The sequence below is a fragment of the Electrophorus electricus genome, chromosome 12 (assembly GCF_041902795.1).
Source record: "Electrophorus electricus isolate QZ-2024a chromosome 12, ASM4190279v1, whole genome shotgun sequence".
In the NCBI taxonomy this organism is placed as follows: domain Eukaryota; kingdom Metazoa; phylum Chordata; class Actinopteri; order Gymnotiformes; family Gymnotidae; genus Electrophorus; species Electrophorus electricus.
This window is the reverse complement of record NC_137508.1, coordinates 9,031,881-9,055,322: the sequence shown is the minus strand read 5'-3', so window position 1 is coordinate 9,055,322 and position 23,442 is coordinate 9,031,881. Positions and strand designations below refer to the sequence as shown.

The following is a 23,442-nucleotide window of genomic DNA, read 5'->3' as shown; positions in this document are numbered from 1 at the left end:
TTATCTGCAGGCCTTCCAGGCCTCTGCCCTATCACACAGCCATTGCAAAGTGAAACAGCTCAGATTAAGATTAATCCTCCTTAATGCGCCAGCTCATAACACAGTCATTAGATGACTCGAGCCTAATCCAGCCCACCTAACTGCTGTGCTTTATAAAACACACACATAGGATTTGCTGTCAATGCTGCGAGATTGAAAAACACATCTTTGCATTTAAATGTGGGCCAGTAAAATTGCTGAGACTGATTAAGGCAGTGTGCTGTATAAGGCAAATGGCAAATTACTTTTTGTATTTTTCATGGGTGTAAACCAAACCGTTATATTTGCTATTCATTCAACCAGTGTACCGTCTACAATTTTTTTGCAATTAAGTCACTTAGCCTCGCTACATCAGCTTTGGCAAAATAATGACTCTTCCGATCACAGATGGATGTTCTGCATATATCTTGAAAAACATTCTCATGGATATCTTTTTTTTTTTTTTTTTTTTTTTTTTAAGTGATTTGAAATTATTAAATATAATTTACTTGTTTTTGCATTTCAGAGAAAACCCAGAATGTAATATGGCGTTGGATGCATTAATCAGGGTTTAGTTTTGACAGATATTATTGTATGCAATTTAAGCAAGTTTTTTTTCCCCTTAAAAAAACAGAAAAAAGTAAAGAAGCCAAATTTAAGAAACTTGTCTTGTATACTTTGGTATATTTACTATTGCCCTTTAATAAAGCAAAAGTATTTGTTCAATTACTTGATTAATCAGTGGAGTAGTTGGTAGAATACTCTAAATAGAATGAAGAATAATCTATAACTACAGCCCTACTGACAGCATCTGTCCTAACCAGTCCATCCATGTTACCATCTATCCTACCAGTCCATCTGTCTTCCCAGGCCTATTCACCGCTCTGCATGGTTTAGTGTTTTCCCTGTTAGCATGCCTGATTCAACACATTTGTGAAGATCCTTAGCAGACCCTTAATGAATTTAATCAGGTGTCTTAGAAAGGGAGCATGAAACTTTGCTAGGCAGGTTGTAGTCAATATAATGATTGGCAACCAATAACATATATCATACATTGACTCTCATGGGGCCATTTAATACATTTTTTTTTTACACTTTTCTGTACATTTTCATTTTTGGAGGGTATTTATATTGATTAAAACAAGCAAATTTTGTGCCGCTGAATCCTAGGGATATGAAAACAACTGAAACATAACTAGGCAAAATATAATGTACTCTTACTGTGATTACCAGGAGGGTATTCAGAAGAAAAGCAGAAATGACATGCTGTGAAATAAAGGTTGATAGCTTGTGACTAAATCAGAAAGCCTGTCAGCAACTGTTTGTTTAATTATGTCTAAAAATGTTTAAAACTTAAAAACCCCCAAAACCTTTTAATAGTTTGTATAGTCCAATTTAAAATGTGTAAACAACCTAAATTGTATAAATTAAATTGTTAAAAGTTTTTTGTTTTAAACATGAATTCTCTACACTACCATGAATCTAGGAAACTGTGGACTTTTTAAATGAGGACCTTATAATTTTACCTGACCCTTTGATATTGGTTGTACAAAAGAAACAAAGAGGAGAACATCTTGTATTTCATTTCAACTAATTAAAGCATTGAAATTAAATAATTCAAACCAGGAAGCCGGTCAGGATATAGATTTCAGTATAATATATCCAGAGAATTGAAGTTTGAAGCAGAAACGCTTAGGATCTGGATTTTTTTTTTTCCTTTTCTCATACACTCGCACGTGCATGTACGCACATTCACTCTTTGTCTGGCCTCCATCTCTTTGTGCTTTCCAGACTCAAACAGCAGTGTAATTCTAGGCAGGGCTTGTTTTAGTATGCGCCTCAGTGTCTGTGGGTATTGTGACTTACTAACACAGTAGCTGAGGCCTGTTGTCCAAATCTGCTGTGCATGGTTGTAGGATTCTCTCATACCCCATGGGAATGCCATTAGTGGAGAGTTGAAGGAACATAGCAGGTGAAACAAATAAGACCCAGATTTTTTCTCTCTCTCTCTCTCTCTCTCTCTCTCTCTCTCTCTCTCTCTCGGCTTGTTTTTTCTTCCCTCTTTGTCTTTCTCCCCTTCTCTCTTTCTCTCTCTCTCTCTCTCACATACATACACACACGCTTGTTTTATTTTTTATTCCCTCTTTGTTTTTCTGCTCTCTCTCTCCTTCTCTCTCTTCCTCTCTCATTCTTTCCATGCAGTTGTGGATAGTAGTAGTCATGAGGAGGGGTGTGAAATGTGCTGAGAGCATGTGTGGTGATGTGTCCTGTGGCACTGTTCACTCTCCCAGACTTAACCCCTTATATACCCTATACATACCTTTTATAGTGCCCTTCACACATGTCCTGCCCATCCTATAAACCTATGAACCGCCTTCCCTGCACACTGCTCAAGATGCATCCAGGTTTGCCAAGGGTGTAGACTCAAAAGATGTGATGAAAAATGCAGGTCTTACTATTACTGTTTGCTTTCCCCCTAAATAGAGGTGCTAATTCAGATCCACCTCTGGTGAAGGGCATGCCATGTTGGTGTATGCACCGCACATGGAAATAAAATGGATTGAATTGGATTGGATCATGCCATTCTGACTGGAATGAGTTGTGCAGAAAGAGGGAAGTGGGTTACAGAAAGACCTTCTCCCACGAGGCTAATGCTTTCAACAGTCATGCTGCCATTCGAAATGTAAATTCATCTCGGAAACCATCTCAAAACCTGCCTCGTGCTTTCCGGGTCTGTCAATGTGCTGTCATCATATATCTGTGCTGTCATCATATATCTGCTCCTGTCTGCACCTCAGTAGCCAGTGACTCAGTTTGAGTAGCAGGTGTCACTTCTTTTCTGTATTAACTCCATCAAAAGGGAGGAACAAGTATTACTTGGAAGACACATGTATACAAGCGGATCAGTTGAGGGAGTATTTTGAGGACAAATAAATAGTAGCATATGTTTGGTGGCCATCAGTCATTAGCTTTTATGTTGGAATTTGTTCAAAAATTAAGGCCAGTAATTTTGCACTCGAGTGATGTTACAACCTTGTTCCAAGATTATTAATTAATGTCTTGGTCCATATTCTAGCATTAATGGAATTACTGCTATACCCTGTATGAAGTAAAAGCTTACGTACATCCCTGTTGAAGAGTTCTCACCATCCTCATGAATGCAGGAAGTAACCTTGAGCAACACATTCTTCAGGAAGCATGCTAAGAAATCACACACACAAATGTACATGCGCACGTACACAGCGGAACGGAACTGTCTATGCTTGCCATTCTCTCAAATGTTTTAATTCAGCATGATAAAACATCCGTTATTTATAAGTTGATTGAGCGTAGCGCATTTTGGAGCAGAAGTCCATCCATCATGAGCTGTCTGCAGACTGTGAAACCCATTACTGTATGTCCAGGCCTGCTCTGCCCTTTGAGAATAATGTGACTTCTGTGCAAAGTATGCAGCATAGAAAATACATTTTATTTGCAGGATGACAGGTGCAAGCCATGCAAGGCTTGGACACTAATGAAGTCACACGGTTTTTGAATGCATTGTGTTTTGGAATATGTGTGTTTGCTTCAATAATATTACTCAGAAATTAATTTGATGAGTAAAATTCTTTTTTTAAATGAATTACAGTTAGTGTAATTCAAAAAAGATTTAGATGAATCAGAATTTGGAGTAATCTGAAGTCACATCCTGTATAGTTAATGCGTTTTGCATAACACCCTTAGTATATGGTAATATTGGAGATTGTGCTTTGCAGCATGTTAATGTGGTGCTTAATAGCTAAAAGTCTTTATTTTTAAAACATTAAAGCATGTTAATCTACTGATGAATGGTTAATTACTAGATGAAAGGTTCTCTCAAATAACAAGAAATGGAGTTTAATATGGAGCTCATTTAACATGCATAATCTATGCATCAGCTATCCTATCTTCATGCCTGGTCAATGTGCCCAGGAAGTTCCCCAAGGACTTAAGTGACTGCATGCCTAAAGCCTTAACATCACACAAGATGAAGACCCTGGAGTGACTGGTCCTCTTTTACCAAACACCCTAGTCAGAACAGCATTAGACCCTCTCCAGTCTTTTAGCCAGGAACACATCGAAGTGGAACATGCTATAAAACACCTATCTAACCAAGCCTACTCTCATTTTGACAAGACTGGGGACTCTATGAGAGTCATGTTCTTTGACTTCTCCAGTGCTTTTAACACCATATAGCCTTTATTGCTGCAAGACCAGAGACATGGATGCTCCCCTTGTGAAGTGGCTTATGGACTTCCTGACCAACAGACCACAGTACATGAGGCTAGGGAGCAGTCTGTTGGAGGCCGTTTTGGGCAGCACAGAGGACCTTCCTTCTCCTTTCTTGTTCACCCAGCAAATTGACTTCAGGTACAACTCTTTAGTGATAGCACCTTCAGAAGTTTTTGGATGACTCCCTCATAAGCTGCATCAGCAGGCAACAGGAGGCAGAATACAGAGGACTGATGGACAACTTCATGAAGTGGCCTAGCCCGAACCATCTGCAGCTAAACATAAACAAGGCAAAGGAGCTAGTTGAATAAGCCTACTCTGTCCAGTAATGGAGAAGTTGTCAAGTTAGTCCACTCCTACAGATACCTTGGAGTGCACCTAGATGACTGATTGAAGTGGGCAAGAGCAAGGAGGCCCTCTACAACAAGGGCCATAATTGCCTCTACTTCCTGCAGAGACAAGCTTCAGTGTCTCCAACAATATTATGCAGATGTTCTATCAAAAGGTGGTATCCAGTGCCTTGGTTTGCTTGGTTTGGGGGTGTGATTTGAAATCAAGAGATCCTACCAGACTGAACAAGCTTTTCAGGAAAGCCAGCTCTGTCATGGGACTAGAATGTCACTTATGCTCTATGCTGTTTCCCTTTATACTCGCTCAATCACTGCACAATGGACAATATCTATCGTTTAGGTACCTCACTTCTTCTCATAGATAACTGTACAGTGCAATTCCTAATTAGTTATCATCACTATAGACGATGTAATAAACAATGTGTAACAATGTTTCCTCTTGCACATTGCACCCAAATATTTATATTATATTTATTTTTTTAGAGAACGTTTTTCTCTATTGCACATTTTACACGTAAGATAATTCTACAGTTTTTGTTTGTATTGTATTTGTGTTTGTACTTGTACATAACACATGCAACCCCTGATTTTATTATATTATATTTTAGCTTATTCTATTGTTTGTTCTGTAGTGGATGGTGCTGTTGTAACACAAATTTCCCTTGGGATGAAATTTTTTTTTACTCATCTCAAGTAAGATATAATAATAGAGCACATTTAAATTATACTGTTGGAATGTCAGACCTAAATATAGAGACTGCCATATTAAATTATTTAATTTATAGTCACTGCATTCATTGTAATTGTTTTCAGTTTATGGCTGAAAGCACTGAGGTCAGTGGATCAGTATGCTGTGCATTCTCCATGTAAACTTCTTAATCTCCCCCTTCATTCCTCCCCAGCTGCAGTGGTTAAATCCAGTCAAATCCTTACTGCATTTGAGTCTCTGGTCAATATGAGTCCAGAGGGCAATTAGAACAAAGCCCCTCAGGTCAGAGGTGAGGCACAGGTTGGCTGTTTATTTCTTTGTTTTTGCTCACTGCTCTCACCTTGTTGTTTTGTTTGTTTGTTTGTTTGTTTGTTTGTTTTAAATTTATTTATTTATTTAATTAATTAATTAATATTTTTTTAAATATTAGCCTCCAGGTGTGGCAAATAAAGCCTCGGCCACACAGGCACTCATTCGGTGAATGAGAGCAAGACAGCCAGATGGAGTAGAGGAGAGAAAGAAAAGATACTTTGGTTTGTGGGAAAGGACATGCCAAACATGTCATTTTGTCTGTGGGAATTAAAATTAGTACTGTTCTGTCACTTTCTTATTCCTCACATGTCAGAATAAGAACAGAATAAGAAGCAGATTATTATTTTGCTGCTAAAAGAAATACACACACTTATGAAAATTCTTCCATTTGGCCTACGTTTTGATAACTCCTGTAGACCATTTATCCCTTTTTTGAGAATAATTGTCATGTGTCCATTCAGAATTTAAAAAAAACCAAAACAATTAAAATATAAACGTTACACTGTGTATGTAGATGTAAAGTTTATCTTTCATCCATAGACAGAAAAAACACTGTTGTGATTGCTCTACATAAGAAAAATGCATTGAGTTACTTTGGAAGCTCCTGGAAAAGTTTTAATTTCTCTTGGGCTTTTAAATTGCCTGTTTAGGTTGTGCCAAGCATTGTTCGAAGCATTCTTAAGATACCACTGCGGGTTGTACGGGATGACCATATGGAGTTCCATAACACTGTTGCATCCTAATTGCCCTCTTCGACAAGTGCCAATTTCCTTCAAGAGACAGAGGAGTTGGGGGAGTTCTGCATTGACATGTGTCAAGCTCCTCCCTGAACTTGGACCAGCTTGTGGCTGGGGCTGTTGCAAGCAGAAATGAGAGGTCTCCCAGGGCTTGCTTCAGCCTTGCTGGCCTCATTAAAACATCCCCGCTTCTCCAGTATTAGAGCAGACTACTGGAAAGGCCCCCTGCTCTAATTCCAGCAGCAGATCAATAGCCATCAGTGTTTGGTTTTGGGTTGCTGGGCTAGTCACAGGGCTGCTGGCTCCATACACAACCCCCACACCCCTTCTATCATGGACATAATTTTTTTTTTCTTCTCAGATGTGTGCTCATGAACTGTCTCGTAGAGGGTGGCTTAACTGGTGCTGCAATTGACAGATGCAGCAAAATCTTATTTCTTTATATGCAACGCAGTGCTTCCAGCTCAACTTCTCACAGTCAAACCCCATTTCTATTTCTTGTGATGTAATCGTGCAGTGTGGCATGTTGTCTGCCCCTTCATTTGTTTTCTCTCACACATTCATTTATGTTTTTGTCTGACACACCATTTATTTTCTCTCTCTCATTTCGGTGTAGATAGATTGTAGACAGATGGTAAATTACTACTTGGTAGCTCAGTGATTAAGGTACTTGACTTGTAATCGGAAGGTTGCTGGTTCAAGCCTGACCGCTGCCAAGTTGCCACTGTTGGGCCCCTGAGCAAGGCCCTTAACCCTCAATTGCTCAAATTGTACCCAGTCATAATTGTAAGTCACTTTTGGATAAAAGCGTCAGGTAAATGTAAATGTGCTTTTTATCTATTTATTTTTCATGTTGTAATGCATTTTTTTCTTATAGAATTGATATCAGTGATGGTTGAATGACCTCATCCTGATTCAGACAAATGTAAAGACCAATTTTTTCTGAATAATCAGAATTTTGTTTCTGCTCACAGACTGTGCTTCTCCACACCTAGAACTTTACTTGTATATTACTTATACATTACTTATATATCTGAAAATAAAACTAAGTGATATTACAAGTTTTATCTTTATTTTAAAAAATCTGCCTTGTAAGTTAGGCAAAAGTACTAGTTGTATGCAAACGAATTATGTTGTGTAATGTGTTACGGTCATGTTCCTTTTCTTTGTTGTAAACAGCTAGCAAAGTGATAAATGAGGTGACTGAATTAATATCCTCATACCTGTTATATTATGTTACATCTCACAGCAGTCATTTTACAGTACCTTAAGGGTTGCACTGAAGCTGTTCCCCATGGTATCTTGTAAAGCTGTTCTTGACTACTATAACACTTTGTTTTAACGTTAGCTGGTTCTGCTTCAGTGCCAATGGATGTGCATTTGTAATGTGTGGCAGCAGCGCATTTTCCCGTAGGTGCTCCCAGGAGGCAGAGGGACCCCTGTGCTCGGAGGTTATTTGCTGAAGTACAAGCTACACATGGATGCCCAGGCCTGGAGTTTGAATAAGATCCAGTCCATTCTCAGCTGTTGTATTCAAGAGCAGCTGTGTATTGTTCATGGGCTAAGTGATATCAAGTCTCCTGTTTACAGTTTGACAAAGTCTTAACAACGGCAACAGAAAAACTCACTGGTTAAAGGTCCAAGCACTTGGTGCTTGAACTCTTTTTAGTATTTGTTAGGGTTTTTTTTTTTTTTTTCTTCTGGTTCTCTTTCTTCTGGTTCTTCCCATAAAATAAATTGTGCAGAACTGCAAGGCCTAGACACATACAACTTGGTCAGTAGGTAGTAATCCCTCCCTGCTAAGGTCAGTGAGATGATGCCTGTCAACCTAAAGTGGGCAAAACCTTGCCTAATTATACCTTTTTTTCCAGAACTCCTGAACCATGTCATAGACTCAAAATTCTTTTTTGGGCTAACCCTTGACTTGAACTGAATTCCTTTAGTCCTTGATGATTCACTTCTGCATCAAATGCAAAACCTACTTTTGTGAACTCACCCTGTGTTGTGTTGTGGGTTTTTTACATTTATTTTTATTTATTTAAAAAAAAATAAAAAACGAATTCCTGAATAACAATCGATTTTAATGATATGTCAGATGCATGTAGGGCCTGTATTTTTAAAGTAGCCTATGCAATTTGGTCCATTCTGGTCAATGGGGAGTATTATTATATGCTATTAACTTTCTCAAAAACCACTGGCCTTATCAAGCTGAAGGTTTGTATGCTTGTATGGGTGGAATTCCAAAAGAATGGCTCGATATGTAGAAAAGCACTTCACCATTATTCAGTCAGCTTTCAGCAGACATTTCAAATGTTGCCATTGAAATTTGAAAGATAGATACAGCCAAGGAATCTGTACGACCCTATCAAATTTCATAAGAGTTAAACAGTGGGGGGGAACTAATCATGACTATAGAAATAAAACTAAGTCTGCATTTTACAATGAATATCTTGTAGACAGAAATAGAAACATGGCCTAAGTATGATGAAACAAGACAAAGCATTTTATCAGATTGTTAGGAGGAGTATAATGCCAATGTGCATCTCAAAGAGCAGGTTTTCCAAAGACCCTCACCCCTGCCACAAAGATAGACACTCATTCAGGTGGGCTAGCAGCCCTTGGATGCAATATACATGGAAGGGTGAACAACTTTAATCCTCATTTTATTTTAGGCAATGTCACCTAGAGTTCACCCTGGTTATTGTGGGAATGACTCTCAATCATGCTCTCAATCATCCTCAGTTTTTAAAAAACTTAAAAAAAAATTATTTACCTGTGTGGCCCAAGAGAATGCTCTGAAGTACAGAGTCATATTTATCCTTTATTTAGGAAGATTGGCCTGCACAAGCAAGAAAGAGAGGGAGACAGACAGACAACTGATGGAATGCCTCTGCTTGCTGATGGCCTGCCAAATCAATACAACACTATTGCGCTCTTCAAACTGGGAGACTAGCAGTGGTATGGTAGCACTTATGGGGTGATCGCCTCTGATGAAGCCTTTATTAGGCTCTATTGACGGATTAATTTTAGCCCTCTCCCCTTCGCTTGCCCTCTTCTCTCCAGACCCCCTCTGTCACTGTAAAGTAATAGACTCTAAGCCTACCTTTTAAAGTTTCAGGTTCTCATGATATGATTTAACACAGTGGAGTTATTTTGCCCATTGTTTTTAAAGCTTAGTGAATGTTTCTTTGACTGGTTTTCAAAGTTACTTTTGTTATTCTTGTATGGTCTGCTTTTTCATGGATTTAAGGGTGAGGTATTTGAAATCTCTGTACTAAGATATTGCAACATTGTTCAAGAATTTTCATGGCACACATCTTTCTATAATGCAGCATTTAAGTATTTCTTTTTTTTTCTGCAGAATAAAAAGAAAACATTTGGGTCTGTAAAAATGGAAGAGTTGTTTTTGGAAGCTTGTCTAAAGCAGCCTGGCTAATGATGAAACAAAGTATTGAAATCTTCAGATGTTTTTCATATTTGATTTACAAACAAGGCACAGGGATATTGGATATCGTGACCTAATCCAGGCAGTATTGCTATGCTAAGCAGATCTCCAGCCTGATGTTTTCATCGCTTTTTGTGACTCTAATTTTCTCATTGTTGTTTTACCTGGATTCTGTTTTGGACTTCTCACCCCCTTCTTGCCATTGCTTTTAGAGAGGCTGCTCCCCAAGCCTGTGTGGACTGGCCTGAGGTGCTTTCCCATCCACAGATGCAGCTCTGCATTGTTGTGTGGCGCTACAGTCTGTAGTACCCTCTTCTGCAGCTGTGTTTTGCTGGTTTAGTGAGCTTAGGGCATTATGTTTGGTGGCCTCCTTTTTTCATATAAGCTAGTCAATAACAAACATAGTGGTTATAAGGCTACATTTGCACATGTACTTTCATTTGTCATCCCCATTTTGTTAGTAGCATAAGACCTGTCATTAATGCAGGAGTTATATATGACTGCTTCGGCAGTGTTCAGATTTAAAGATGTCTTAAGAAACATATGTGATCTCGATCTGTTGGGAGTAAATATTTTGCTACTTTGCCGTACACGCAAACATTCAATAATGTTAAATTCCACATTTTATACTTCTCCCTTTTAAAATGGCTTTTGGAGTTATAGTGTGTTACAGTAAGATGCCATTTGTAGCCTCCTTCCAACATTTGTGTCTGATACTTTGTTTTTAGATGTTGTTCAGAACTGTAATGCTGTCTTTAAATAAGAATAAATACACTCTGTTTTTGACATAGCTTCCATGGGTTGCTTTGGTTATATTTGTGAGGGATTTCTTGTTATTGAGGGACAGAGGTAGCCTTAGGTTGTTAAAATATAAATGATATTAGCAAACATTGTTCTGCCTGTCTTTTGATGTTCGTGCCTTATGCATTGTTGTGCCTTTCAGACCTTTCTGATGTGGAGCCCAATGTCTTCCTCCGACCCTTCTTGGAGGTGGTCCGATCTGAGGATACAACTGGACCAATCACAGGCCTTGCCCTCACCTCTGTCAACAAGTTTCTGTCTTATGGCCTCATAGGTAAACTTACTATACTTTTTTCCATTTAATTGCATTGTTTGCACACATGTGCACACACATACAGAACAGTGAGTAGTGCTCACCATGATACAAGTGAGATTAGCACAGTCTGTCCTCAGCCTCATCAGAGAAATATGGGGCTATGCTGCCAGTGACTGTCAAGTATGAAACCAGCACAAAGCACCAGATGTGAACTATCAATAATTTTTTTCCACATCTCCCATAAATAGCTGGAGTTGTTGAATAAATACTATCACAACACTTGTCAAGCAGCTGCATGGATTGCACAACAAGCACAAAGACGGACTAATCTGAAATGACCAAAAATTATAGATCATCAAGTACCAAGATTTGTTTGAGCTTTGATCATGTTTTATAGATCTTTTAGGTTTTATTGATCATGTTTTATAAGTGTTAAAGGACAAAGTTCAGCAATGTGGTGTTTACATATTATTATTATTATTATTATTATTATTATTATTATTAGTAGTAGTAGTAGTAGTAGTAGTAGTAGTATTGGTTTTATTTATACTAATAAATAATGCTTGTATTTATAAAGATTTATTTTTATTTTAGTCAGTCTCCCTTATTTTTGGAATTTTAGTTGTGCTGACGACAATTTAAAGTAAGGTAAAGGAACAATAGCTAAGATATGAAATATTTTCCTACAGAAGCCCATGTGCAACTGCCTAACAAATACATCATGGTCCAAATCCAGTCCTGCTTCCTAATCCCCACACTCATCCAGCATCTCCTCAACAGGGTCATTGGGATGGGTTTCTATGGCAACCAACCCCAATGGCTCTCCAATAATGGTCCTTTCTGCCACACAAGGATCATGCATGTGCTGACACAGTGTGTTCTAAAGTGGCTTCTGTCTGCCTGACCTAGTACCTCTCTCAGCCTGACTGGGAGTTATATCTGGTTGTCCTCCTGGCTGCCACCACCTTACTGGAATCTGGATAAAAGTTTTGTTTTATCATGTGTTAGATGTACTTGTTTGCTTTAGTTTATGTGTTTTTGATCATTAAAATTGGCCCTATACCTTCCTCTATGGTCTTTTTTTCACTCTCTTTTCTGACACGCTTATTTTTTTTTCTTACTGTCTTGTTTTCTTTCATTCTTGCTTTCCTTTCTCACCATCATTGCTTTCGTCACTTCTACACTCTTACACACAGATCTGTGTTAATCCCAGGTGAACAAGCATGACAAATTAATGCACTTGTATAAGTGTATGATTAAATGACCTTTCGGCATGTGAAAGATTGTGTGCTGACTGACGGGTTATGCTCATTCAATCTCCTCTAATCTGCCATGAAGAGTGACATTATCATTACTCCAAATTAACATTCCACAAGTGAAACATACACCACACTTTATAGTTCACCCTTTTATAGCTCTGATAGTCTTGGATCAATATGATTTTGGTATTGTCAATCTGTGGCACTAAGCATTTGTATAGGCTTGGTTCTAGGTGGCCAACACTAAACAAACCTGAAAATTGTGCCAATTATTAGTTGTCTGTATAGATCACACACACACACACACACACACACACACACACACACACACACACACACACACACACACACACACACACACATTTACAGTATGAATCACACTGCCATCTATTGTCTAGATGTGGAAACTCATATTCAACATTCTCACCTGCATGTCAGACACTGACACTTTTCTGGTATTTTTCTGGAAGCTAACTGACACATATGAACATGTATTTTCATGTGTCAACATTGTGGCTTTACCCTGTCATTTTTGGGGTCACTAGTAATTGTATTACTGAACTTAACTGAAAAAGTCAATTCATGCTGTTCTTATGAATTGTCTCCTTGGACTTGCAGCATGTGTTTTTTATCAGCCACTCCCTACTGACATACTCACCATACTATCTTGCTGTCTCTTCCTTTCATACTCTGTGTGTACAGTGAGACTTGAACCCGTTTAGCACACTGGGGGGTCTTTGTGTGTGGGTGTGGGTGAGAACTTGCTTGGTGAGGGTTAATTCCCCTCAATCTCAGGCCTGAGGTCGGCTGACTCTGGGGGATGGCCTCACTGACAGATATCCAGATCCTGCTTTTCCCAATCTCCTTTTCCCACTCCTCTTTTTCCCAGACTGGCTCTCAAATGGAGATTTCCTACTTATGTCATTGAACTGTGGTGGATAGTTAAATTAACACACATGCACAGGTGTTTTTATAAAATGTGTGTGTTTGTGCGCATAATATTTGTTCCTATAAAATGCCTGACTTGGGTGTACAAAGGTTTGTGCTGGCATATGTTGACAGATGCATTTAACAGAAATAAGACAATGTGTTTAAAGGTTGAGTAATTTTATTGTACAGTTTACCTAGGCAATAGGTGAGGTTAACCAGGCTTTCCAAGAGAAAAGAAAAACTTATTTATTCCTTCATCTGAAAAGTGCTACTAGTTCTGATGCCTGGATTTAGGTTGGGCACTTGCATCATGCACACTTTCCCTTGATGATGAACAGCTTTCCCAGAGATGATATAGTGTCTGAATGTACTTTTACTTACCCTCTTGCTATGTGACAGCTGTCTGAACCCACTCACACACATACTCTCACACATGCACACAGGCCCCCAGCCCCTCCTGCACTGCTGTTATTTCAACAATGACTCTGCCGCCTGTCTGTGTAGCTTGTGCCAAGTAAGGATTAGTGTTTTAGATGACTTGTGATGTTGTGTTGAATAGCTCATGGCTCCGGTTTCCGTGGAGATTGGTCGCTTGGAATAGGGTCCTATGTTTATTGTGAGCCTTGGTCCTTTATGAGCACTCATAACCCAGTTTTGCCATGTGGTCTCGATAAAAAGACTTAAGAACAAGTCATTTAAGACTGGGTAGAAATTATACCTGATGAAGGCTCATTGTAAAATTTAACTGTAAGTTAAAAATATTCTTCTTGTTTAAAGCAGATGCTTTGCAATTTATTTTTATTCTTTTTTTTTTGCATTTCCTATTTGAAGGGCTATATCAAGCATTTTTTTTATATATAATGAGAGTATTTTTAGAGAACAGTCACCAAGCCGATTCTTCGGGCTAATTTAATAAATGTACGGAAATTGACTGCCACTTGAAGTATGATTTTTGATGCAGCAAAGAGTAAAGGCTACCTTGTCCCCACTCCTTTCTCTTTTGTTTGGCTGGTAATAAGTGAAATGCACTCTGGTGTCTGTGCCTTACCTGCACCCATGGTGCTGGTTTCCATTCCAGGCAGCCTGTACTTATTAGTTAATGAAATGCTCTTTAAAGGCGATGGGAAAGAAAAGCAGCCTGGCTCCAGCTTGCTATCTGGCCCAGCTTAGGTTTCAAAACACTGGCTGCTGTTGCCTAGACAGCCAATTTACCCACCTGCCCACAAAGGACACATCTGGTGATTAGATGGCTGTGAGGGACCCTCCACATGGAGAATACTGAATAGTGGAAGTAGTGGGTGTAGTGGAAGGAACAAGGCTAATTGAATAAAATGTATTGTATGAAGGCCATGTAATTTTGACATTTCTGAGTTTAAAATATTGGCAGTGTAAATGAATTTGATTGTTTAATTATTTTCCACTTGAAAATTGAAAAATATACCTTTCTAAGGTTTTTTGCCCTTTTTTGTCACTGTGCTTTATAGATGCCAATCATGAAGGAGCAGCAGAGGGGATCGAGAACATGGCTGATGCCGTTACGCATGCCAGATTTGTTGGGACAGACCCTGCTAGTGATGAAGTGGTACTTATGAAAATCCTTCAGGTAATAGCCTAATAATCTCTCACTAATAAAAACTCTCACTAACCAAAAATGATGCTGGAAGTTTCAGTAAACAAAACTGACACTTTACATATTTGCTGCTATGCTGGTAGTATTTGTGAAGCTCAGTAAGGTATTTCACCTTGGGTTTGACTGGGCCTGATTTTTAGGTTCTAAGGACTTTGCTGCTCACGCCAGTGGGAGCCCATCTGACGAATGAGTCGGTGTGTGAGATAATGCAGTCCTGCTTCCGCATCTGCTTTGAGACGAGACTGAGTGGTGAGGCAGTAACTGAGGGCATGCTGGTGCCTTTGGAATGTTATCAGTAACCTTGTATATAATTGTATAAGAAAACGCATATGAATGTTTACTATTTTCTGTGCAAGTTGTGTTGATGTTTTCAGACATTATTTTCGCCCACTTGAATCTTCAGATGCTGTCCAAGTGTAAGCTAGCTCAGGTCACAGCTCCCTGCCCCCAGTCCCTAAGCGGGGCAGTAATAAAGCCCAGGTCTAATCCTGGCCAAACAGAGCTGGACTCTGGGGCCCTGAGCTGTTGCTCTCCTCTAAGCTAACCCCTGCACTCGCTGTGTGTCTGCTTACCCTGCCCTCCACAGAGCTGCTGAGGAAATCAGCTGAACACACTCTGGTGGACATGGTGCAGCTACTCTTCTCCAGGTAAGCAAAGAAAGGGAGGAAGAAGAGAAACGTGGGAGAGAAAGATGGTAAATGAGGGAGGGGATGGGGGATAGAGATTAAGAGCCGAGACGTCTGCTGTGTGTAAACATAATCAAACTCAACCTAAGACCAAACACAGCAGAAACTTGGATTTGTGTTTAATGGTTTTCTCGACTTTCTGTCTCCAATATACAAAAGGTTCGTGGACATCCAAAAGCTAATGAAATTGCAGCACTCTACAGCTCACTGCTTTCCTTACTCTGTAGGCATATCCCCCTCCCAGGAAACTTCTAACTGGGTGCAGAATGGGAAAAAAAAAAAAAAAAGGCAGTGAAGTAGATTTGACTCTGTCGTCTTTATCTAGTACACCATTATGCTGCAATAAATGTCATCTAATAGTGTGCAGCACTTTTTTTTTTTTTTTTACTTCTGCCATATAGGTCATAGTGCAGTGCTTCTCTAATGCAATAACATGATTATGGGATGGCATTTATCAGAGGTGCGTATCCGTGGAGACAGCACTTCTATTAGAGTTCCAGTCACATCCTACACAGACGGGGGAATGAGCCCACAAAGCAACCCGTTCTGCCATCTGCATATAGATGAGGACTGTACACACAAATGCACACACTCAACCATATACACATAAATGCTTTGTCTCTCATGCTAAACAAAATCAAGATTTTGAAGAATCCATTTTTCCTTTGTGGTTGTTTTTATAAATCCATTAAATGTAATACATAATTCGATCATATTCTGATATCTATTAGATGACCATAAATAAAGTGTTTATGTAGGGATTTGTCATTAATCACAGAGTCTCTTTGGTACACATGCATACACCTTTGCTGTCACTATTCTTTCTTAAAACCTCTTGTCCAAATTGTCTTTGAAATGAAGGTTGAAAGGCCTTGATAAGTGTGTGTGTGTGTGTGTGTGTGTGTGTGTGTGTGTGTGTGTGTCTGTCTGTCTGTCTGTCTGTCTGTCTGACTGACTGTCTGTCTGAGTTGGGGAGAGAGTGAGAGACAGAGAAAAGAGTGAGAGGGTAATGAGCAGTGGGTGTGGGGTGAGGGCATGTGTGCATGTGTGGCAGAGAGGGGCAGAGTAATGAACAGCAGATCTTATTGAGTGCTCAAGAGGAGGCTTAAGCAGCCTGCTGAAAGCATCAGGGATGTTAATCTGTTGGACTCACAGATCATCCAATAATCGAGCCAGCAAGACAACACTCTATTAACGTGGACCAGAGTTAACATCAGGTCCTGCCTCTCCGAGTGTGTGTGAGGTGACATCTTATTTGAAGCGAAGCTGCAGTGTGCACACACTGCATCATGAGAACATCATCTCATCTAATTCAACTAATGAACCTGCAGTGCAGGTCAAAAAGTCATGACACTCAAACAAAGATGGCAGCCCCTCTGACATATTGCCTCTGGATTGGCTTTAGAAGGCATTTTAGAATGGCCAATTCAAGACTTTTAATTTGCTCCAGCTGGACAAGTTCTTTCCTCAAACAAACCTCAAATTTAAGAATCCTGTTGTCTTAGTGGACACACAACGATTATCGAGTTGGAATAAATATATGTCAGGCTAAAGTTTGTGTCCTTTTATTTTGGTTATTTACAGTTCAGTTCATAAATGGCCATGTTATTGCCTATTGCTGCAAGTGATGTGAGGCTTAGCATATAAGTAAAATAGTAACTTACCACCATACACATCTTGGTTTTGTGGGTAGGTATTGATTTTTGGCATGTTCTCTCTGCAGGTTGCCACAGTTTAAAGAAGAGGCTAAAGGAATTGTGGGCACCAACATGAAGAAGGTAAATGGGAGTCATTTATTAAGTGACTTTAGGCCCTGTTGGCTTTGTCCCATCTGCCTGGTTTCTTTCCCTGTGTATCAATCTCAAAACTGCTTTTCCCCTGGACCCCTTGCATCTGTTTTCTCTATAGCTATATGCAAAACACAGCAACTCTCTTTGAGCATCTTTTAGTTTTTTTTTTTCATTGGGTACTTTTTGTCCACAAATTATTTATTTGTACCATTAACAAATACTGTACTATAGCTGTATAATACATCTTCAATCTAAGTGACATTTTTTGTGTGACCTTGCATGCTTTTATTAGCAGATGTAACCAGTTGTGGAGGTACAGTAGTGTATCTGTGGATGAATAATTAGAGTGACGAATGTTTTCTTCACATTGCTGTGATGCAGTGTGTCTACTAATTTTCTTTCAATACCTCATTGTGCTGGTTCTTCTCTGCAGATCCCAGGCTGTATCCTGGACACACAGGATCTTATTAATGCAGAACAGCCTAGAAACACCAATCAGAGGGGTTTAGAGAGGGTATTTTATGCTTATATAAAACAGGAGTAATGATTTGGGCTTCGGCTAGTGCATTTAAATACAATGGGAAGCATGGCTTAAAGCAGTGATTGCATGGGGTGTATTCTGTAGTAAACTGTAGTTTTTCTTGTCATTGTAATGAAACACATATGAGGTGTTAGGACTCAATGTTCTTAGCAACAGTAAATGAAGTAAAATATGTTGTAAATTTAACAAATGTTCAGTTTAGAGATTAAATTTGTTAGGAAAAGTAAATACATGAAGTGATCATTGTCTTCTAATGTGTTAGTATTAAAATGGGCTGATGCAAACATGATTTTCATGTTTATCTGTTGATAATGTTGCATTTGCTAGACATTTCTTGATAGCAGAATATTACAGGCGCAGAACATGAATGGACAATTTAAATGAAATTAAATGAAAGTGCTTTGCTATCAAAAGTCTGTTTACTAAAGAGATTCCTGTTAGATGTTCTCCTTACCGCTTGATTATTTACATCGCATAGCTAGTTGTGTATTTATGGGTTAATTAAAGCTATGTAGTCTAGTCTTTATAGCGCTATGTCAATTTCAAGTATGGCTTTATGTTGGAGGTCTGTGCAGAATTGTCCGACACTATGAACACACCTTAAATATGAATGTGTATATTTTATATTCCTCTTTGAAGGTATTTTGGTGTTTCGGTGTGCTTTAGAAGTCTTATTTGCCTGTCATTTATTTGTCCCATGTGTTGTCCTGTCCTACAAATTGATTACCTTCATTTCCTAGTTAATGCGTCACTATGAATGTGTATTTGTCTACAGTGTATACTGTAGAATGTGATTCTTCCTTTACTTTATGTGAAAGTTGCACTAGTTTTCCCTCTTGTCAATTTATGAAGATGTATTTGAGAGTTTGTATGTGGTCATGTCCTCTGTGCGTCTGATGAGTGAGTTTGTGCTTCTGTACTTTTGTATTTCCTAATGGGAGATGCATGTGTTGATGTCTTGGTGTGTTTGTAGAATGCCACCAAGCATTCATATTCATTAGGGGGTGTGTATGTGTGTGTGATGCATGGTGTGGTTGTGTATGCACTTCCTTGTCATGCATCTGTACTCTCTGTGCTTGTGATGTGATGTGTCCACCACTAATCCTGGGGCCTGCCCCTTCTCTCCCGAGGCTTACAATATCTTATGGAAAAACAAACGAGTCCAGGTAAGGAGAAGAGACTAGTCACAGATCAGTATAACTGTACTGTCTCTCCTGATCCTATTAAGGCCAAGCTCCTTCCTGTACCCTTCTTCATCTTCTTTCTTTCTGTCTTTACTTATTTTTAATATGAAGTTAACACTTTAAGGATTGTTGAAGAATGTTAAAACTGCAAACAAGCTTTATAAAGCAGGTTGGGCTGAGGTGATGCTTTTCAAGCTTAACTTATTGTGTGGGTAGTTCTGTCCCAGTTCTGGGTAGTTCATGGGTCAGAGATTGGTGCCACTTTTTTCACATACATTATTACATTGGTAGTGTTACCACCTAGCCTAGCACTAGCTCAAAATATAATATGTTGGTTGTAAATTACATACACCTTTTCCATAATTCAATTAATTAATAAATTATTATTGATTACTTTCTTGTCCTCTTTATCTATACCGTAGATTAGAATGAATCTTTGATACGTCTGGACCTGTTTGGTTTTTTTTTTTTTTGCGCATGTTCACCTGTTCTTATTTGTTCAGTTCTCATGTTATCTTTATAAGTCTTGCAGTCATCTCAGGACACTGCACCAACAGTGTTTATTGGGGATGACATAATTTGAAGGTGCGAGTGTATGTGCAATGTTTCCCAGATAGCATTTGTATTGTTTGGTGTTCAGTGTAGTATGATGTTTTATCTTGAAATGTTTTGTGTTTTCTAGCTGAAGATGCGTGCTGGTGGAATGAGTGAGTCGTCCAAGTGGAAGAAGCAGAAGCGATCTCCACGGCCCTCTCACCACATGGTGCGTAGCCCCTCAGGACAGATGGACCAGGCCCAGATCGCCACACTGAGCAACAACCTCTCAGGTATACCGCCAGTTCAGTTAATCACCTATGAGAGGTGGAAACAGTTGCAGAAAGCTCTTGGTTAATGTTTTTTGTAATTCACTCTCTTCCTTTACTGTTGTCCCTCCCTGTTGCGTGTAGTTCAGAGATGTGAGAGTGCACCAACATTATTTTGTTTTATTTTTATTGGATTTTTTTTTCTTCTTTTTTTCATGTAGGGTTTAATGTTCTCCTACTTAAACACGTCTGAGTAATATCATCAACTAATTGTATTCGGGGGTCCAGCAATGCAGTTTTACATCAACTGCTCAAACATGTTGTTAGGAGAAAATGAATTGAAAACCAAATCATCACCTGGGTGATTGTGCAGGTGGAGTTCCCTTCATTGACCAGCAAGGTGGCAGCTCTGCTGTTCTGCCAGGGTCAGACAGCGTGGCATCCTCCATCTCTAGCCCTACCACAGACAGCGGCCTGTACATCTGGTCAAAGACCACCTCTAAAGAAGACCTCACAGACCTGGAGCAGAGTAGCTCGGCAGCCACCACTCCTGGCAGTGGACCCACCATTGAGCCAGGCCAGCTGGATCCACAGGTAAAGCTCCAGCAATCACTATCAGTATAACCATCTGCTCAAGAACTGAATTGTCCTCTTCTGCACAATCTGCAGATAATACAAAAAGTAAACAAGATGCTGAGCTCAACCCTGTAAAGAATACTATTACATATTTCTTCTGTGAGATTTACTGAATATTTTGTGCCTTGTTGACAGTGTGAGGTGGAGCATGCTCAGACTGCCTCTGTGGAGTCCATTCCCGAAGTGCTTGAGGACAGAGACTTGCTAGTGGAGCAATCTGACTCTGTGTCCATGCATGACATGGACTACGTTAATCCCAGAGGAGTGCGCTTCACGCAGTCTACTCAGAAAGACGGTACACATATCTGCTCAACACAGCCCTGTACAGGCTGATTTCAGTCAGACCCAAGCTTTCTGAAAATATGCTTATGGAGATGGTTTGCCATCAGGTGCAGCTCTGATCCCGTATGGGCTACCATGTCTGAGAGAGCTCTTCCGATTCCTCATCTCGCTTACCAACCCTCATGATCGCCATAACTCTGATGGAATGATGCACATGGGCCTGCAGCTGCTGAACGTAGCACTGGAATCCACGCACATTGCTCCCTACCAGTCACTACTGGGCCTGGTCAAAGATGAACTCTCCAGACATCTCATTGAGGTATGGCTTTTCTCTGGGGACTTTCATGTTTCATGCTTCAGCTTATATGTTTACATGCAGTAAAGAAGTATCAATTTTTATTTTTTTTTTCAGTTACTAAGTGTGGAGCGAATGAATTTGTATGCTGCCTCCATGCGAGTCTGCTTCCTGCTCTTTGAGAGCATGCGTGGACACCTCAAGTTTCAACTTGAAGTATGTGAACTGTATTTGGCATTTTCACAAGTTTTCACAAGCATGATGTGATTTTCCCCCCCCCCCCCACCCACCCACCATTGACAGTCAGGCCTCAAATCTGTTCTAAAACTTGTACTTCACCATGTAATTATTTTTTCTGTGCATCCCACAGATGTATTTAAAGAAGTTGATGGACATAATTACCTCAGAGAACCCAAAGATGCCCTATGAGATGAAGGAAACAGCCCTTGAGGCAATTGTGCAGCTCTGGAGAATCCCTGGCTTTGTGACTGAGCTCTACATTAACTATGACTGTGACTTTTATTGTTCACACCTTTTTGAGGACCTTACCAAGCTGCTCTCCAAGGTGATCTATCCAATCCAGGTGAACTGAAGCAGCCTCCAGAGACAATTACATTAGTAAAACTGTTTATTAACTGACTTTTTTTTTTTTTTTTTTTTCTTTGCAGAATGCCTTTCCGGTGTCTGGGCAGCTCTACACAACCCATCTTCTCTCACTTGAAGCCTTGTTAACTGTAATTGACAGTACTGAGGCCCACTGTCAGGCTAAAGTGATGAACAGTGCTGGTGAACAGGACCAGTCAGACTCAATAAACATTGAAGGAGAGACCACTGTCAACACTAGCATAGATGCTGCATCAGGTACAAAAGCAGTTAGTCTGCATTGTTAAGAATTGCTGTGTAATATAAATTTTGTGATGTAGTGTTCACTATGGCCAAATGTAAAAGCTTCTCTTTTAATACCTGTAGAGACCAGTAAGACTGTGCCTAGTTCAAATGGGCAGTCTGCTTTGGAATCTGAGATGCCATCAGTTTGCCCGCCAACCAGTGGGCATCTTATGGCAGAAAAAATGAGATTAGGTAGACAAGACCAGGAAGAGACCGACTCAGGTAGTGTCCTCATTGTATACCATATAGGTTCTGTAGTCTCTTGTGCTTCAAAAGTTGTGTAGTAACAGTATTGTTTAGCACTGGAGTTCTGTTTTTTAATTTCCATCTTCCATATGTTTCAGCTGAAAAGAAAAGTCTTAAAAAGCCCCATCGTTTCTCCAGCTGTCTTCCAGACTCTCAGGAACTGGTAGACATCAAAAACAAGAAAAAGGTACCATATAATTCTAAAGTTCACAGTAAAAAGTTTACTTTACAGAATAAACAAGTTAATAATCTATAAGCATGCTTGCTGCTATATAAATGTGTTATAATACCATCAACATTTTATTTCAATGAGGCTTTTGGCATGGAAGCAGTGAAGTTCAAGTTTTTGTGTTCTGTCTTTCTAGCTTCTTATCACAGGCACAGAGCAGTTCAATCAGAAACCTAAAAAAGGTATTCAGTTTCTGCAGGAGAAGGGTCTGCTCAGCAGCCCAATGGACAACAGTGAGGTGGCTCAGTGGCTTCGAGAAAACCCCGGACTGGACAAGAAGATGATTGGCGAGTTCATCAGCGACCGGAAAAATATGGAGTTGCTGGACAGTTTTGTGAAGTAAGACTAATGCTAAGAGCATAACTTGAACTCTGAGTAATGGGGCACATTGATGAACAGACATTAATCAGCTGTTTGTAGCTTACTTCTGGGGTTTTTGACCTTAAGACGCTTTGCCATAGCTGCTCCTCAGTGTTTGATGAAGGCAGAGTGTGCTGCCATCTGCTGTTAAGACTGTCGCATTTTCTGTTAAGTACATATGGTATGTGTGATGCTGTTTTATGGAAAATTGGTCAACAAGAAGTGCTAATCAAGACTGAATGAACTGTGATTCATATTTCAAAACATTTATTATCAGCTTATGGCATTTGTTTTGTGTGAAGTGAAGAAAACATACAATCTCAAACTGAAAAGGGAGTCTTTTGTTAATCATGTCATTGATTGATTGCTTCTGTCTAATATCCTTCCAGCACATTCACCTTCCAAGGGCTGCGCATAGATGAGGCGCTGCGTTTGTATCTGGAGGCTTTCCGCCTTCCTGGCGAAGCGCCAGTCATACAGCGCCTCTTGGAAACCTTTACTGACAACTGGCATGTGAGTCAGCTGCCACACACAGACTCGCCTTGGCAGGGACACGAGGGTACACTCGAGTGGACACGCGTGCGCACACACACACGAAGACTTACACACACACACACACACACACACACACACACACACACACACACACACATACATACTGTAAATAGGTTTCAGGCTAACTGCTACCTCACTCTCACAAAATTACTAGGACACCCATACAAACCCACACTCTTCTTCCATTACCACATACTAAGGCAATCCTGACCACCAACTGGCCCCCATCATCAGGTAATTAGTGAGTGT

The 23,442-nt window shown here is 39.7% G+C and overlaps 1 protein-coding gene across 12 annotated transcripts in view; it reads left to right on the top strand.

Annotated features, from left to right (window-relative positions):
* Window positions 1-23,442, top strand: part of gbf1 (golgi brefeldin A resistant guanine nucleotide exchange factor 1) — a 56,602-nt gene that overhangs the window by 19,870 nt on the left and 13,290 nt on the right. For 5 of the 12 annotated variants that reach the window (XM_081725156.1, XM_035531342.2, XM_081725155.1 and 2 more), the window contains 18 exons: window positions 10,766-10,897; window positions 14,553-14,671; window positions 14,839-14,947; window positions 15,285-15,345; window positions 17,108-17,162; window positions 17,608-17,688; window positions 18,846-18,881; window positions 19,582-19,726; window positions 20,076-20,296; window positions 20,474-20,633; window positions 20,728-20,939; window positions 21,033-21,131; window positions 21,286-21,498; window positions 21,584-21,776; window positions 21,885-22,025; window positions 22,148-22,236; window positions 22,415-22,617; window positions 23,028-23,151. In XM_081725156.1, the coding sequence (XP_081581282.1) occupies window positions 10,766-10,897; window positions 14,553-14,671; window positions 14,839-14,947; window positions 15,285-15,345; window positions 17,108-17,162; window positions 17,608-17,688; window positions 18,846-18,881; window positions 19,582-19,726; window positions 20,076-20,296; window positions 20,474-20,633; window positions 20,728-20,939; window positions 21,033-21,131; window positions 21,286-21,498; window positions 21,584-21,776; window positions 21,885-22,025; window positions 22,148-22,236; window positions 22,415-22,617; window positions 23,028-23,151 (2,393 nt within the window). The remainder of the gene's footprint in view (window positions 1-10,765; window positions 10,898-14,552; window positions 14,672-14,838; window positions 14,948-15,284; window positions 15,346-17,107; window positions 17,163-17,607; window positions 17,689-18,845; window positions 18,882-19,581; window positions 19,727-20,075; window positions 20,297-20,473; window positions 20,634-20,727; window positions 20,940-21,032; window positions 21,132-21,285; window positions 21,499-21,583; window positions 21,777-21,884; window positions 22,026-22,147; window positions 22,237-22,414; window positions 22,618-23,027; window positions 23,152-23,442) is intronic. The other 7 variants (XM_081725163.1, XM_081725158.1, XM_027011580.3 and 4 more) reach the window with 5 other exon arrangements.